This window comes from Telmatherina bonti, assembly GCF_933228915.1.
Source record: "Telmatherina bonti genome assembly, chromosome: 9".
Classification (NCBI taxonomy): Eukaryota; Metazoa; Chordata; class Actinopteri; order Atheriniformes; family Telmatherinidae; genus Telmatherina; species Telmatherina bonti.
Window position 1 is genome coordinate 32,758,475 of NC_136627.1, and position 18,510 is coordinate 32,776,984.

Here is an 18,510-nt window from a genome sequence, read left to right on the forward strand (position 1 = left end):
AGAAAAAAACAATTAAAACCAACCAAACAAACAAACAAACAAAAAAAAAGATGCATATTATTTTGAAAGGCACTACCGGAAGCGATCGTGGTGCGTCCTCCCTGCTTGTCAGGTTGGAGCAGCCAGTAGGAGCGGCCGGTTCCTCCTCCCAGTAGCAGCAGGAGCCACACCGCTTTTCTTCTCACAGCAGCAGTGGGATTTTCTGACTGCACACACCGGATACTCATCACAGAAAAGAAAAAACCCTTTCACGTCTGGAAGCGGCGAGAGAAAAAGGAAGAAGAAGGACACTTTTCTGGGTCGCGTATCCCTCCCATCTCTCCTTTCTGATTTGGGCCGCCTTCGCTTTCCCCCTTTTTGTTTTTTATTTTGGATCGTATCCTCCTGTCAGGTTGTCTGTGGCGCACTCAGGTTTCTTCTGCTGACATGGTAGATTATCACGCTGCCAATAACCAGTCGTCCACCGGCGGGGCGCAGACCTACATGGAGCAGGAGAACGACTGGGACCGGGACCTGCTGCTGGACCCGGCCTGGGAGAAACAGCAGAGGAAGGTAAGCCTGAGTCAGGCCCAGCTGGGCCGGGAGGGATGGGGTGAAATGTGGAGGTCAGACACCGAACACGGGCCTTGGGTTTGCTCACCCCCCCCCCCCCCCAGCAGCTGAAACCCTCCTTTTTAATCGGAACCATTCCCCTTCCTCGCTTCTCATCCTCGCTCGTGATTGTGTGCACGAGAAAGTCTGACATGAGCGCGGCGTTCACCCTTTACGCGTGATATTTTCCCTCTCTGGTCGGAAACGGGGCCCCACATTGTTTCAGAAATCCAAACTGAGGTTGTGCAGACATTTGGGGTTGTGATAAGACACCAAACGGGGCCTTTTAAAGAGGTTTTGTGCGGGTTGGAGGTGGTTTGTGTTGCTGGTTGGAGGCCCATAAGGCTGGACGAGGCGAGGCGAGGTGCTGCTGGAAGATCTGACCGCTGCCAGGGTGTGAAGAGCTCATATGTGGAAGATTTAACCCCAAAGCTGCCGTGATTCAGAGGGTTAGTGGAGCTTTCTGTAGGAAATGAACGTGGAAAACATCTTTCCTGAAACTCTGGGCCTGTTGAAGGAATTCCTTTCGTGGTTGGAGGCTCTGGATGCCTTCGGAGTATTTGAAGCATTGCAGCTATTTAAAACCAGTAATAAATCCTGAACAGTTAGCTGTAGTGTGTATGCATGTTTGTAAGTCCTGACTGGATTTATCTGGCAGGTGAGGTGAAAAGAGGGGCTATGTGAGCCCAAACCACAGCCTGTCAGGGGAAATCTCATGAGGACACTGTTAGGTTTGCTCTTACAAAGCCTCAGTTTTACAGTTTTATGCAGCCAAACTAATTTAACTGATCTGTACTAAACACCACATTTAATAATGCAGATTTATCCAACTAAAATAATCCCAAATAACATTAACACCCATCATGCCCAACTTTTGTTTTAACGATTCTTTGTGTTTCTTGAACCTGTCTGTCATAATTTCTCTAATCCTCTATCTTTATAAGGGAGTGGACATGTCATCTAATGAGGGACAATTTGAAGAAGTGTAATTTAGCAGTGTGTAATGAGGGAATAGCCAGATGACTGGCATGCTCTTTACTGGTGTGACAGCATGCCGAGCGTCGCCTCATGCATTTCTAGTTCTGATCGCACATTCCTGCAGGTGATCCTCATCGAAGCTGGAGGATTCGGTGCTTTGCCTTTACCTGGTTAGTCAACTTTGTGGCCATTCTGTTTGTCCAGAGATCACACGGGTCAAAGGTTCCTCAAAAGAAAAAGTCTACCCCACCAATGATTAACAGAGAGAGGCCTGTTCTACAAACCTGAGCGGAGGTCCCACCCATTAATGGTTAGACATGTTCTCATGCTAAACCTGAGCTGAGGGCAACTAGAAGTCAGACACACACAGCTGTGTTCACATTAACTGTGTGAATTTTTACAAGTAAGGAACTGTCCACAGCAGGAATATTTGTGAGATAAGTGATTGCAACAAGTGTGAGGAAATGTTGAACACACCTTTTTTTCATTCATGCTGACTCTGACATATAGTAGCAGAAGAGATGGGCTTTTTTTTTTTTCCTTTTAAGTTTTTTACCTGGAATCAAATATTTGCAGCATTGGTGTAAGATCCTCACGGAGTCTGCTCCTTGTTAGCAGAAGCAACGTTTGTACTCTCTCGGATGTTTCAGGTTTCATCCACCGAGCACCATTCGTCTCCCCCAGAGCTGCTGAACCGAGCCCAGTCGAGTCCAGTTAATTGCAGTTTATTACAGGCGAAGCTCCTCCTCTGCCAAACATGTCATTAAGTCTTTTTCTCACTGCTCTGGGATCTGCCACATGTCGAAACATGTCAAAGTACGCAGTGACGCCACCAGAGGTTTTATTGTACGTCTCGCATTGCAGCTTCTTGGTGACAGTTGGGCTGTGCACATTTCTCATGTCATGTGGTGGCAAGAAAGCACGGCGAGGTGGGCGGATGAGCTACCAAGGAAAGCAGTAAAGTACACAAGCCCGGGGGCCAAGCGCGCTGGAGACTGTTTCAGCTCGTCACAGAAAGAAAAGTACAAATGATTAGAACACGGTAGTTAGTAGTACCGATACCAAGCGACAGAAAATGGCAGAATTTGTCTCCAGAATGAATTTTAGAGTAACTTTCAGTTCTTGTGTCAGCTGTAGTTTAACTGTGGAGGATTTCCTCTCTGCGGTTGTCTATTTTCATATGCTAACAGCTGTTTGTATCAGTACGTTTGCACTGCAGTGATTGTCATATGGACGCTGATATCACACTTAACTGCATCTGATCAGGGCCGGATTAAAAGTGCGCAGACCCCTGGGCCCAGAGTGTTCCAGGGGCCCCCTTCCCCACCACAACATTTTGAAAATTGTGAATGATAGACTGTGAAAGGGACATTTCTAACATCTCTCAGCCAAATAGCAATACACTAGACATTTTGGTGTAACTATCTGGCTTTTATGTACATTTTGTTTCATGTCCAAACTGCTGGTGTACGCCACACATGGGCCCCTGGACCTGTGCCCATAATGCCCATTGGATAATCCAGCCTTGCATCTGATAAATTTTTTGTCTTTTGTCATTTGTTAAAGCTTTTTAACTTGTACTTAATAGTTATCAAAATCCTCTTATCATCCTTGCTTGCACATTCGCCCTGCTGCATTGGCAAAGTTAGCAGCACACGTTTGTTGCATCCCCCAGACTTCCTCTGATTTCTAATCTATCGCTGGTAAGGTGGGCAGCTGGACACAATGTTGGTTTGTTCTTTTGTTGCCCACTTTCACATGCTTTGTGTGTGTCTGGCAGGCTGGCAGAGGAAAGTTCAGACAGCCTGGGTTGGCTCAGGACGAGCTGTGAGCGACACTTTGTCAGGACCCAACAATGCATGGCAGCACTCGTGAGATCTGGCTGCTTTACAAACTGCCAGGGCTGCTGTTTTTTCCTCCTGCCATTTAAAAACAGGACGAGAGCTGAAAATGTTTGAGGAGGGTTGTTTGAACAGCCTGCCTTGTAAATGACAAGACAATGCTCTGTATGTGTGATTGATCAGGATGGTGTAGTGGGTGTGACTGGAGTTGGGTGTGGCAGAGAGAAAACAGACCCTTTTTATCTGTTTTAACTCTCAAGCATCTACTTAATTTACTACCTTTGTAAGTCATTAAGGACTGAAATGTAATAGAAGAATAAAATCAACATTTTGGCTGATACTTAACGTATGATTTAAAAACACTGATTTAAAAAGGGGAAATGCTCAATATTTGCTTTAAGGAAAATGTAGTTTTTTTTCATTAAAACATTTGATAATGTGATCAAAAAGACAGAGATAAACTCAGAATAATGAATATTTCATGTTTTGATCGAGGTTTACCTCAGTCTACGTTATTTTAGCAGTTTTTTAAAGTGTATAAAAGTCTAATTTAAATTTAACGCTATAGAAAAGCTAAATGTCAACATTTTGGTGAATCTTTGACTTGACTGTGACGGGTTTGGAAACAACCCCTGGAGCATCCACAATTAGTTTTATTTTATTTCTTTTCTATAAACAACGGCCTCAAGCTGCATTTAAAAAGGTAAAAACCCTCAAAATCTTTGAATGTTTGGTAGTTTTGAGCACAACTCAAGTTGTTTTAAGAGATTTCTGCTGAAAAAATCTGATCATGTTTTATATCAGTTCTTTGGAGGTGGACTTATTCAGGTCTTGATGATGATGATGATGATGAAGAGGAAGATAGTTTTTTCCAGTGTTTTCTGACTTATAAAAATTCCAAGTTGAATTCCAAAACATGTCAGGGGAGAGACTTTGTTGCAAAAATGTAAAAAACAGGCTAAAACCTGGCTAATTAAAGAGGAAAAATTTGCCCAAATGGATGAAAATATCAATAATGATGCATGAAGGTTTATCTGAGAAGTGAGCTCTTGAGCAGATATCGGTGAGTTTTATCCACTGATTGCGAAGCTTTATCTGTAATCCTGTTAATTCTGTTTTCTCTGCCTCACGTGAACAGTGGGTCTGCTTAATCTTGATCACACACTGATGCGTGCATTGTGTTGCAGCCTCTGAACATACACCAGGCGTAATCTGTCCCACCAGGATCATCTCCTCGCTTCATGCAGCAGCAGCAACTGCAGGCTCACACACCTGAAATCGATCTCTGTGCTGATTTGCTGTTTTTAAAGTGTGTTTTTGGTGAAATTGCCTGAATAAAAATGAGATCTGCTGCATGTGTATGGCTGGAAAAATCTATTTTTTAAGTTTTTTAAGTGTTTTAACCTTTAAAGCCACGTCTCTAACTTCTGTCGCGTGATCTTTGCAAGGAGCCGAGTGTCTTATTTCCTTACTGCCAGTTGATTCCAGGTCAGCTGTGGGAAAGCCCTCCCTCAGCTGACTGGGATCCAGAATGGGCCTAAACAACGAACCAGTCAGTCAAGCAGACAGCCGGCGAGAGGACAGAGCAGAGAGGAATGTAACCCCTCTCCCTCTCCCCTTTTGTCTCTCCCTGCTCTGCCAGTGAGAGCACGCAGGGGGAAACATTCCTTTGGTGGCCTGTTACAGCCTGCTGGGCCAGTGGAAGTGGGCTTTGGTCTAAAAGGGGGGCGGGGTGGCCTGTTTTTTGCACGACAGGGGGAAAAGGTTTAAGTGTGAGGAAGGGGGTGTTTTATAGGGTTGCAGATGCAGTCGTTGTGGAGAGGGACAGCTCTCCCCTGGTTTGTGGGGAGGGGGGGGTGGAGAGTTTCCATCCGGTTCTAGGTTGAAGAAGTCTTGGCGCCAAACGCTGCTCCAGATATGTTTGTAGAGATTTTCTGTGATTGATGGCACTTTGGAAGCATTCAGTTTGCTTGCAGAGCAGCGAGCAAGTTCACAGCGCTGCCCTGAGTTTACCAACACATGCAGTAAACTTGACAAACGCGCTGGTCGGTCGGTGGAAGGGTTGCGCTGCAGAGCTCAGAGCCGACGTGGTGGAGCTCAGTGGGTTTGTCTTTTTAAAAGAGATTTCTTTACAGTCTGTTTCTTTGTGTGTGAGGAAGCCATTGTGTTTGGGGGTGAAGAAGAGGGCTGGGATTTCGCTGAATGCCACCTCAACAACTGATTCCCTTTCTGACTGATAAAACCTCGGCAATCGTACTAACCGTGGCGGTTCACAGGCTTGCATCCTGGCTGTTGTGCATAGTTATGGGGATTAGCAAATAGCATTTCCCACTAATGAATTGAACTTGGCAACAACAGAGACTAAGAATTTCCTTTTGAACAGCTGCCAGTATGCCTGTTGATGGTTTTAACCCCTTTTTTATGTTTAGTCTTAAGAGGAAAGCAAATACAACTTAAGTTTGTAGTTTAAGTTGACCCTGTTAGATTGTGTATAATTTTTTAAACAGTCTTTGCAAGCGCTGAATGTGCAGAATGCAGAACCATGCTCAGGAAGTTGTATGAACCATCAGCTGATCAGATGTGGGAGAGTTTGAGAGATTTTGAAGTTAATCTCATTTCTCTAATTTAATCCTTTTCATTGCTTTGGCCAACCTCCTACTTGTGATCTGGAAATGGTTCATGGCTAAATATACAGCTGGAAGATGGAGGATGCTCAGGTGTGTCCTTCTGTTTTTAGCAACCGTTTGAAGGAGACCTTTTCTCTTCCACGGGTTTAATACTTGTCTGACAGGATTAAATGGCTGATGATACACTTGTTGCATGTCCGTTTCAAAGTGATGATCTGGAGCAGGGATGTGTGGTTTGGTTAAATACTCCTCGTCTCACCTTTTCTCCTCCACCTTTCCGCCTGCATCTCTGGAGGGAAGGACCGAAGTTTAGAATCGGGTGTGTGCAGATTGGCCATGTTATTGTGACGGTGAGGTGGGAATGATCACTGCTCCTGTCATGCTGTGGATATCAGTACAGGAAGCTGAAAAAGCGATATTTGTGCAGGAAAAGTGTAACTGTTGCACGGATTTTGTTCATGCAGACTCAGTTTATGAGATGTTGGAGGGCAGTGGGGCCTGAAAGCTGCACGAGAGAGGGGATGTGTGTTCAGGATGGGTGCACAAATATGAAGAGTTTGGTTTCCAGGAGGGGAGTTTTTGAACTAAGTTTACAGTTATTTGTGTTGTTAACCTCTGGTTCCTCATGTTCCCACCACTAGTTTGTCTGCATGTGATTCTACGGTCCAGTAAACATGCAGGGAAATGCACTGAGGAACTAGTTTGTGCTGTGTTCATGGAATAAGCAATACAACAGTTTGCCTTTGGGTTCCTCAAACACTTCAGCATGGAGAAATTACGGTAAACCCCCACCGCTCTGTTCACAGCTCTGCAATTTGTTCTGCACTTAGCACTTTAAGTTTTGAGTTTTTATTTTAGATAACAATTATCCAAAAAAAAAAAAATCTGAATGAATGAAATCTTTCCATAGTTGAATGTGCTGACAACAAAATCACACACAAATTATCAATGAAAATCAAGTGTATCAACCCATGGAGGTCTGGATTTGGAGTTATACTCAAAATAAAGTGGAAAAACACACCACAGGCTGATCCAACTTTGATGTAATGTCCTTTAAACAAGTCAAAATGAGGCTCAGTAGTGTGTGTGGCCTCCGCGTGCCTGTATGACCTCCCTACAACGCCTGGGCATGCTCCTGATGAGGCAGTAGATGCTGAGGGATCTCCTCCCAGACCTGGACTAAAGCATCTGCCAACTCCTGGACAGTCTGTGGTGAAACTTGGCGTTGGTGGATGGAGCGAGACATGATGTCCCAGATGTGCTCAACTGGATTCAGGTCTGGGGAACGGGTGGGCCAATCCAGAACATCAATGCCTTCGTGTTGCAGGAACTGCTGACACACTCCAGCCACATGAGGTCTAGCATTGTCTTGCATTAGGAGGAAACCAGGGCCAACCGCACCAGCACATGGTCCCACAAGGGGTCTGAGGATCTCATCTCGGTACCTAATGGCAGTCAGGCTACCTCTGGTGAGCACATGGAGGGCTGTGCGGCCCTCCAAAGAAATGGCACCACACACCATTACTGACCCACTGCCAAACCGGTCCTGCTGGAGGATGTTGCAGGCAGCAGAACGTTCTCCACGGCGTCTCCAGACTCTGTCACGTCTGTCACATGTGCTCAGTGTGAACCTGCTTTCATCTGTGAAGAACACAGGGCGCCAGTGACAAATTTGCCAATCTTGGTGATCTCTGGCAAATGCCAAACATCCTGCACGGTGTTGGGCTGTAAGCACAACCCCCACCTGTGGACGTCGGGCCCTCATACCACCCTCATGGAGTCTGTTTCTGACTGTTTAAGCAGACACATGCACATTTGTGGCCTGCTGGAGCTCATTTTGCAGGGCTCTGGCAGTGCTCCTCCTGTTCCTCCTTGCACAAAGAAGGAGGTAGCGGTCCTGCTGCTGGGTTGTTGCCCTCCCATGGCCTCCTCCACATCTCCTGATGTACTGGCCTGTCTCCTGGGAGTGCCTCCATGCTCTGGACACTACGCTGACAGATACAGCAAACCTTCTTGCCACAGCTCACATTGATGATGATCCATCCTGGATGAGCTGCACTACCTGAGCCACATGTGTGGGTTGTAGACTCCGTCTCATGCTACCACTAGAGTGAAAACACCACCAGCATTCAAAAGTGACCAAAACATCAGCCAGAAAGCACCAGAACTGAGAAGTGGTCTGTGGTCACCACCTGCAGAACCACTCCTTTATTGGGTGTCTTGCCTATTGCCTATAATTTCCACCTGTTGTCTATTCCATTTGCACAACAGCATGTGAAATTGATTGTCAATCTGTGTTGCTTCCTAAGTGGACAGTTCCATTTCACAGAAGTGTGGTTGACTTAGTTACATTGTGGTGTTTAAGTGTTTCATTTATTTTTTGGAGCGGTGTATTTCTAAAATCTCTAACAAACTTGCTCCTGAGGGAAAGAGCGGAAGATTAATTCATGCCTCAGTGTTGCTATGAAATCTCAATGAAGTGTCAATGTAACTTAAACATAATAGAACCTGTTCTGGCCACTCTTGTAGGACGTGAGGTTTCTGACTCGTGACAAAAACGAAGCAAACGGATGCAAAAAAAAAGGATCTCTGTTTATTAAACAAGCAGTTAAAAAAAAAAACCACAAACAAAACGCGTGTTGCGTCCACAAAACTACAGCAACTATTTTTAAAAAACAAAATTAAACAAAATTATGTTCTATTTGCGTTCAGAAAAACTGTAGCTCCTCGTCCTGCTCCATTTACAAAACCACAGAACAAGCTCTCTCTGCAGCGCGCACTCTCTTCACAGTCCTAATGTAGGACGTTAAAAGGTACTTAATAGTCAATTTAACTATAACATATAAAGACAAAAATATTAAAACTATACAAAACCTAGCAAAATTTCCATAGCAGGATAAATAATACATATAACAACAAAAAATGTTTCCATTTTGATGTTATGTACAAAAACATACAAAATATAACTTTTACATGGCTCTAACACTCAAGATGAGAGTAAAGACGTTGAAGTGGCGCGTCCTTTAACCCGTTCCTCTGTTTGGAGCGTCCTCTAACCCGCTCCTCTTCTCGGAGCGTCCTCTAACCTGCTCCTCTGCTCGGAGCGTCCTCTAACCCGCCCCTCTGCTCGGAGCGTCCTCTAACCCGCTCCTCTTCTCGGAGCGTCCTCTAACCCGCTCCTCTTCTCGGAGCATCCTCTAACCCGCTCCTCTGCTCGGAGCGTCCTCTAACCCGCCCCTCTGCTCGGAGCGTCCTCTAACCCGCTCCTCTTCTCGGAGCGTCCTCTAACCCGCTCCTCTTCTCGGAGCGTCCTCTAACCCGCTCCTCTGCTCGGAGCGTCCTCTAACCCGTTCCTCTGTTCGGAGCGTCCTCTAACCCACTCCTCTGCTCGCAGCGTCCTCTAACCCGCCCCTCTTCTCGGAGCGCTGCTCAGAGCGTCCTTTAACCCACTCCTCTGCTCAGAGCGTCCTCTAACCCGCCCCTCTTTTCGGAGTGCTGCTCAGAGCGTCCTCTAACCTGTTCCTCTGTTCGGAGCGTCTCCTAACCCGTTCCTCTTCTCGGAGCGCTGCTCAGAGCGTCCTTTAACCCACTCCTCTGCTCAGGGCGTCCTTTAACCCGCTCCTCTGCTCAGGGCGTCCTCTAACTCGCTCCTCTTCTCGGAGCGTCCTCTAACCCGCTCCTCTTCTCGGAGCGCTGCTCAGAGCGTCCTTTAACCCACTCCTCTGCTCAGGGCGTCCTTTAACCCACTCCTCTGCTCAGGGCGTCCTTTAACCCACTCCTCTGCTCAGGGCGTCCTCTAACCCGCTCCTCTTCTCGGAGCGTCCTCTAACCCGCTCCTCTGCTCAGGGCGTCCTTTAACCCACTCCTCTGCTCAGGGCGTCCTTTAACCCGCTCCTCTTCTCGGAGCGTCCTCTAACCCGCTCCTCTTCTCGGAGCATCCTCTAACCCGCTCCTCTTCTCGGAGCGTCCTCTAACCCGCTCCTCTTCTCGGAGCGTCCTCTAACCCGCTCCTCTTCTCGGAGCGTCCTCTAACCCGCTCCTCTGTTCGGAGCGTCTTCTAACCCGCCCCTCTTCTCGGAGCGCTGCTCAGAGCGTCCTTTAACCCACTCCTCTGCTCAGAGCGTCCTCTAACCCGCCCCTCTTTTCGGAGTGCTGCTCAGAGCGTCCTCTAACCTGTTCCTCTGTTCGGAGCGTCTCCTAACCCGTTCCTCTTCTCGGAGCGTCCTCTAACCCGCTCCTCTTCTCGGAGCGTCCTCTAACCCGCTCCTCTTCTCGGAGCGTCCTCTAACCCGCTCCTCTTCTCGGAGCGTCCTCTAACCCGCTCCTCTTCTCGGAGTGTCCTCCAACCCGCTCCTCTTCTCGGAGCGTCCTCTAACCCGCTCCTCTTCTCGGAGCGTCCTCTAACCCGCTCCTCTGCTCGGAGCGTCCTCTAACCCGCCCCTCTGCTCAGAGCGTCCTCTAACCCGCCCCTCTGCTCAGAGCGTCCTCTAACCCGCCCCTCTTCTCGGAGCGCTGCTCAGAGCGTCCTCTAACCCGTTCCTCTGTTCGGAGCGTCTTCTAACCCGTTCCTCTTCTCGGAGCGCTGCTCAGAGCGTCCTCTAACCCGCTCCTGCTCAGGGCGTCCTTTAACCTGCTCCTCTGCTCAGGGCGTCCTCTAACCCGCTCCTCTGCTCAGGGCGTCCTCTAACCCGCTCCTCTTCTCGGAGCGTCCTCTAACCCGCTCCTCTGTTCGGAGCGTCTTCTAACCCGCCCCTCTTCTCGGAGCGCTGCTCAGAGCGTCCTTTAACCCACTCCTCTGCTCAGAGCGTCCTCTAACCCGCCCCTCTTTTCGGAGTGCTGCTCAGAGCGTCCTCTAACCTGTTCCTCTGTTCGGAGCGTCTCCTAACCCGTTCCTCTTCTCGGAGCGCTGCTCAGAGCGTCCTTTAACCCACTCCTCTGCTCAGGGCGTCCTTTAACCCGCTCCTCTGCTCAGGGCGTCCTCTAACTCGCTCCTCTTCTCGGAGCGTCCTCTAACCCGCTCCTCTTCTCGGAGCGCTGCTCAGAGCGTCCTTTAACCCACTCCTCTGCTCAGGGCGTCCTTTAACCCACTCCTCTGCTCAGGGCGTCCTTTAACCCACTCCTCTGCTCAGGGCGTCCTCTAACCCGCTCCTCTTCTCGGAGCGTCCTCTAACCCGCTCCTCTGCTCAGGGCGTCCTTTAACCCACTCCTCTGCTCAGGGCGTCCTTTAACCCGCTCCTCTTCTCGGAGCGTCCTCTAACCCGCTCCTCTTCTCGGAGCATCCTCTAACCCGCTCCTCTTCTCGGAGCGTCCTCTAACCCGCTCCTCTTCTCGGAGCGTCCTCTAACCCGCTCCTCTTCTCGGAGCGTCCTCTAACCCGCTCCTCTTCTCGGAGCGTCCTCTAACCCGCTCCTCTTCTCGGAGCGTCCTCTAACCCGCTCCTCTTCTCGGAGCGTCCTCTAACCCGCTCCTCTTCTCGGAGCGTCCTCTAACCCGCTCCTCTTCTCGGAGCGTCCTCTAACCCGCTCCTCTTCTCGGAGCGTCCTCTAACCCGCTCCTCTGCTCGGAGCGTCCTCTAACCCGTTCCTCTGTTCGGAGCGTCTTCTAACCCGTTCCTCTTCTCGGAGCGCTGCTCAGAGCGTCCTCTAACCCGCTCCTGCTCAGGGCGTCCTTTAACCTGCTCCTCTGCTCAGGGCGTCCTCTAACCCGCTCCTCTGCTCAGGGCGTCCTCTAACCCGCTCCTCTTCTCGGAGTGTCCTCTAACCCGCTCCTCTTCTCGGAGCGTCCTCTAACCCGCTCCTCTTCTCGGAGCGCTGCTCAGAGCGTCCTCTAACCCGCTCCTGCTCAGGGCGTCCTTTAACCTGCTCCTCTGCTCAGGGCGTCCTCTAACCCGCTCCTCTGCTCAGGGCGTCCTCTAACTCGCTCCTCTTCTCGGAGCGTCCTCTAACCCGCTCCTCTTCTCGGAGCGTCCTCTAACCCGCTCCTCTTCTCGGAGCGCTGCTCAGAGCGTCCTCTAACCCGCTCCTGCTCAGGGCGTCCTTTAACCTGCTCCTCTGCTCAGGGCGTCCTCTAACCCGCTCCTCTGCTCGGAGCGTCCTCTAACTCGCTCCTCTTCTCGGAGCGTCCTCTAACCCGCTCCTCTTCTCGGAGCGCTGCTCAGAGCGTCCTTTAACCCACTCCTTTGCTCAGGGCGTCCTCTAACCCGTTCCTCTGTTCGGAGCGTCTTCTAACCCGTTCCTCTTCTCGGAGCGCTGCTCAGAGCGTCCTCTAACCCACTCCTGCTCAGGGCGTCCTTTAACCTGCTCCTCTGCTCAGGGCGTCCTCTAACCCGCTCCTCTGCTCAGGGCGTCCTCTAACTCGCTCCTCTTCTCGGAGCGTCCTCTAACTCGCTCCTCTTCTCGGAGCGTCCTCTAACCCGCTCCTCTTCTCGGAGCGTCCTCTAACCCGCTCCTCTTCTCGGAGCGCTGCTCAGAGCGTCCTCTAACCCGCTCCTCTTCTCGGAGCGTCCTCTAACCCGCTCCTCTGCTCGGAGCGTCCTCTAACCCGCTCCTCTGCTCGGAGCGTCCTCTAACCCGCTCCTCTGCTCGGAGCGTCCTCTAACCCGCTCCTCTCCTCGGAGCGTCCTCTAACCCACTCCTCTGCTCGGAGCGTCCTCTAACCCGCTCCTCTTCTCGGAGCGTCCTCTAACCCGCTCCTCTGCTCGGAGCGTCCTCTAACCCGCTCCTCTGCTCGGAGCGTCCTCTAACCCGCTCCTCTTCTCGGAGCGTCCCCTAACCGGCTCCTCTGCGCAGCCCTACACCTCTCGTCTCCATGGCTGCAAAGCGCAGATCGTGTTCACATGTGAATCTGAAGCTGCAGCCATTCTATTCTGAACAGCGGCGCTCTGCAAGGCTGTTTATTTTTGGAAACAACACTTCAGAGCTCTGCTGTCATCCTGCACCTGAGAGCGAGCAAGAGACTTAAAATCCAATAAAAATTTGATCCGATAATATAAGAAGCAGAAAGCTTTTATCTCTCTGTCATGTCAGGCTGTCCTTGGCTGGAAAGAAGGCCAGTGCACATGTCTGTGTGTTACATTGGGGGCTATAGATAGATGTGTGTTGCCTACACCAGAAACACTTTTTTTTTTTTCCCTGTAAAAACTGTTTTAAGGTGCTGCTTCGATGTGAGAGGATGTATTTTTGCATTGTTGCATTACTTCTGTTACAGTACAGAAATGCAGAACTAGTTTTAATGCTTCCTTTTAAGAAAAATTCATTTCTTTAGTTCTCTTAGTTTTGTTTAATTTTTCTTGCATGCAGTAAACGGTGTGTTTAAGGCTACTGTCTGATAACTATGGTAATCATCCCTGATTTTGACCAAAGTCCTGTTTAACATGGGAAAGAAAAGCGTGATCAGCTGCTTGTGGGTAACGGGGCCGCAGGGCCATTTTGGCCACATTTATAATAAAAGTTTCCACCATTTCAACACCGATCACTGTTGTGTAATGTGCTGTCTGGATCTCAAAGTGTTGAAACTCTCCTCAATCTTGTTTATTGTCAGTGAATTAAATTACTGAAAACATGCCAAAAATGAGAGAAACACTCAAATCATGAGACGTCTGAGTCAGCTCAACTTATCTTTCTTTTTCATGAGTCTATGCCTCACAATTTTATAATTGGTGCGAGGCACAAAGAGCGAAAACATTTTAGGATGTTTTTAAGAGTCAGTGACGCGGTTTTCCATAAGAGGTCTGCTACTCTGACAACAAGACCCGTTTTGATGCATTTGCTCTGCTTGTGCTGATTTGAAGAGAAGGCTCATGGTTGTAGATGCAGTACATGACCAGATGATCATACAATACTCCATCCAGGTCACGACCACATCCCGTCCACTGCGGTGTCGGATACACACTCATGAACAAGCAGATTAGGATCAGAAGAGCTGAAAATGCAGCTTTCTAATATATTTCTGTTCTTAATTAAGAATAATAGGATGAAATGTTTGCTAATCTTGGTTAATGTGACCTGAAAGTGCAAAATATTCTTTTTTTTTTTATTTTATAATCTTTGATCAGAGTAAATCCAGAGCTCAGAGGGTCCACCGATCAGAAACCTGTCTGATTTAACCAGTAAGAAGTTGCCTGGAACAAAAGCAGATTGTTTCTAGTTTGTGCGTCCAGAAGCAGGTCGACGCCTCGTTCTCATAATGTTTTGTAGTTTCAAGGTGGATGGCTATCTGCATATAAGGCCACACCTAGACAGGTTTATCTCCCTTTGGTTTGAGTGTGTGCTAAATGAGATGGATCCCTACATGCATACCATGTTAATGCAACAAAAGGCGAGGATGTGGGACACACAGCAGATATCAGGAGGGCATGTTTGCAGGATCATGGGGTTAAGATTGTAGCTGGCTCACCGTCTGGTGGAGCAGGCAGCTGCACTGTGACACCATTAGACTGGTGCTAAACGGAGGCTTGGTTATATTCTGCTTCTTGCCAGAAACATGCTGAGGTGTGGAGAGAGGGAACAAAATGAAAGCTGCACGCATCTTGTTTTAATCTCAAACTGAGTTAACAAGACAATACAGAAAGATAGTTTGTTTTTTTGTCTTTAATGTGTGAACAGCAGCTTACAGCTGCATGAGCAGGAATCTGGATCTGTTGAGCATCTGCATGACGTTTTTACATGAATAAAAGGTTGACTGCATGTTATGATAACTGATCAGAAAGTGAATGCAGTGTTGTGTTACAGTGGTGCCCCCGAACATCAGTCCTACTAGACCAGCTGTAAACCAAAGTGTCTGAATGAAACATGCTGGTGGTTTTACCGAAGAACGTTTGCTTCTGTTGCTTTGGACTGATCTGGGGAGTCTGCAGATCAGTGTGTTTAAACTGTTACAGTAGCTTTTTATACGCTTAACAGGCGACAGCGTTTCCACTGTCTCTGATTTCCTTCATGAGTTTCTCCTGTATTATTTAACAGCTTTCAAACTGGGCCACTGGGCAAAGAGGTGAGGAGGGGAAGCCTATTGGGACACACGCGGACATGCACACTGTGTTTGGATATTGTGTACTCGTGTTGAACCTCCAACACACACTAGAGCTGCTATGTTGTTCTGTGATAAACAACTAACATCCAAGCAGATGTTCAGTCATCAATCTGCACAGGATTTACTTCCAGAGCTTGTGTGATTATTGAAAAGTCGTTCCTTCAGCACCTGAAGCAGAAACCTCTCGGCGGGGTGTCGGTTGAGCCTGTGTTGGTTTCAGGGCATTGAAGAGCAGCATTAAATATTTACAGGTTGTGGCTGGCCTTCAGGTTCCCGGGCTCTTAAAACAGGATGCTCTGCTCATCAGATAAACCTACGCAACGCTTCGACTCTCCTCCCAACTACCGACATTTACTCCTCAGTTATCGACATTCCTCAATCCAGTCCTCGTGTTGTTACAGCAACAGCTTCACCAGATCACTTTTCTGTGCAATTTTTTTTAAATATGGAGCTTCTGTCTCTAATGCGGGGGGGGGGGGTGCGTTCATGGTCAGGCATCTCTAGCAGCAGCCTGAGGCTCATAACTCCAGTCTGTCTGTGTCTTTATTTATTTGCTGACTCTCATAGTGGGGGTCTTTCTCAGACTTCAAGCCCTGAGTTCTCCAAAAGGACAGTTCTTAAAAAGACAAATGTTCTGGTGTGGGATTTGACTTGAGCTTCTGCTCACACAGATGCTGTGTACAGATGTAAGATTACATTTAGATTCACATGCATGCGAGGATAGAAATGCAGAGCGCTTTAAACAGATGGGGGGAAAAACAGAGTTGCAGCTGAAAAAGGTGATAAAACAAAACTGCAGACCTAGAGGCCTGCAACGGAGAGCAGGAGGATTATTTTGCCTGTTTTTCTGTCTCGGTTTATTTTATGGAGACAACAAAGAGGTTTGTCAGGTATCTGTGAGATGGTTTATAAGGTTGTGACGATATGCTTACGCCCCAATTCAGATTTTTTGGGTACCGATTTGATTTAAATTGCAATTCTCACAAATTTTCAATATTGCTGATTTTTGTAGATTAAAAACAGAAAAAGTTTATTTATTTATTTATTCTTTTTATTTTAATGAGGAAAAAAACAGTGGCCATATCATAATTTTGCTGCTATAATGCCCAAAAAGACAAATAAAAAGATGAATAAAAACAATAAAAATGACAAAAATTTTATAATGAATTATTCTTTATTTGAAAGAAAAAAAAAATCTATTTTTAAAAAAAATTAATTTGTTAAACATCGATTTTTAAAATTGTGAAGCAAAAAAAATCCAGATTTTTTTTATTTTGCGATTAGATTTTCCCACCCCTAATGGTTTATTAAACTGCTGGAAGGAACTTGGTCGGTGCACAAACGCTTTAACTTCTTAATTCAGCATCAGGAATAGAGAAACCTGCCATCTGAACAAATCTTTGAATCAGTTGAAAAGTCCAAATCTCACCTCTCAGGATAAGAAAATAAAAATAAAGATGAGTGGCTGCAGCACCTTCTCAGCCTTTTGGGAGTCATTGTAGTGGAAAAAAAGAGGAAGGAAGACTCTGAGGTTTCTGTGGTTTTCTGCTCTTTTCCTGTTTGATATAATAAAGGCGCTACACATGCAAACATTCGGGCAAGTCCTCTGAGTCCAGAGAGACAGACGGATTAACTGTGTATGTCTGTTGGTGTGGCACCTCTGTGTTAATGGACCAGATGGTTGGCAAAGAAAACGGGGAATGCCTGCACTTCAGCTTCACTGCGTACTGAATCAGAGTACAGAACAGAGTGACTCCAGTTTTTTCTCTGAGCTATCATGTTAAATAACATTCTGTATTTTTTATGTGTAAATTTGAGACTTTGCATCATCAGTGAATCATCTTTTCTACGTCATCAGAATGTGGAGCTGCTACAGCAAGTCAAGGCCGAAGCGAGTGTTTTCAGCTCCCTGCTCCAACGCTGGTCTGCGTGTGTGTGTCAGGGAAGTCCTCTGCCCTCAGCTACATTAGCCACGAGCCTACTATCCTGTCTTATCCAATCAAAGCTGGCCTGCAGGGGATTATTTAGCTACTGTTAACAAAGATTGCTGTGTTGGTCCTCCTCTGACTCACAGCTCTGCAGTGAATACACAATGATGTACACATGGAGTTAACTTAGGCTCTGCTACCCGACAGTAGCTTCACTGCAACACGGCTCTGGTGTGTGTGTGTGTGTGTGTGTGTGTGTGTGTGTGTGTGTGTGTGTGTGTGTGTGTGTGTGTGTGTGTGTGTGTGTGTGTGTGCGTGTGCGTGTGCGTGCGTGCGTGCGTGTGTTTGCGTGCGCTCAGTTCTCTGGCTTTCACACCACTGCTGTGGAGGCTCAACAGTTGGATGCTGCAGGATGACTACTGGGTTGCAGTGTGTCCTACTCGGCTAACCACGACCGTGTGAGACGGTTTGTGTGCTGAGACGCTTTCTTACTAATAACTTTACGGTAATTAAATTTTTTACGTTCAGTCTGGCAGTCATTGAGATGGTGACAAAGTGAAGTGATGCACATTAACTGGGGGGGGGGTCTTTTCTGGACGAGAATGACAGGAGTAATTAAAATGAAAGCAAGCAGTAGGTGAGAAGATAATGGAGCTCATGACTTTGATTGCTTCGCACTATGGACACCGTGCACCGAGATGCATTTTAAACCTTCTAAAAATATGAACCTGTAGTCTTGCGTTGCCTAGCAACAGCCCTGAACCAGAATGGTGGTGCTAATATGGCTGCTGTGACCGAAGATTTCCTTAATGAAACCTAAAACTGATAGAAAATATCAAGCTGATGAGCCGCTGCTACACCACAGAAAGAAGCGGACTCCCCTGCACCGCAGCCGACCCCCTCGTTCAAGCCAAAGGTTAGTTTCTGTAGAGATGACTGTGGAACAGAATAGATGCAGATTGTTGGAGTCTGTGTTTTAACCATCCGTGTCATTTAACAGCATCTTAATTCTTAGAAGAGAAAAGTCGACGAATGGCCGGAAACCAGTCGATGTGTGAACATGTCAGAGGAAGTTCAGCGTTTCACAAGTCTGACTCTTCTTCTTTCCCCATGCGGCTTGTGCACGCATCAAAGCATCCTCATAGCTGCACGATGACTCTGTACCCTGACAAGATGTGTGCATGATACTGAATGATTAAATGCATCTTAAAGTTTCAGAGATTTTAGACTTGTTTTGTTTGCAAACAGAGTAAAAGTTTTGGAGATAATCTGACGACCGTAGGTTCCCTGTCCACGCGTACTGGGCTGCTCCATATACAGCACAAGAGGGGGAGGGGTTGCTGTGATATTGGTCATTTTAAAGGGATTATATTGATCTACACAGTTGTTGTTGCCATGACCGCGTCCTGCATCCGAAGAAGCTCAGAGGGAGGTTGTGTGTTTACAGTGCGAGTGTTTTTAAGAGCTCTGCCCCAGTCTGTGTGAGTATCTGGGGCAGGAGGATCACAACATTAAATC

The 18,510-nt window shown here is 47.5% G+C and overlaps 1 protein-coding gene across 4 annotated transcripts in view; it reads left to right on the top strand.

Annotated features, from left to right (window-relative positions):
* The first annotated feature begins 200 nt into the window (after positions 1 to 200).
* actn4 (actinin, alpha 4) overlaps positions 201 to 18,510 on the top strand; it is a 57,260-nt gene continuing 38,950 nt past the window's right edge. For all 4 annotated transcript variants that reach the window (XM_079246414.1, XM_079246410.1, XM_079246413.1 and 1 more), the window contains exon 1: positions 201 to 552. In XM_079246414.1, coding sequence (XP_079102540.1) covers positions 427 to 552 — 126 coding nt within the window. In that variant the 5' untranslated portion in view covers positions 201 to 426. The remainder of the gene's footprint in view (positions 553 to 18,510) is intronic.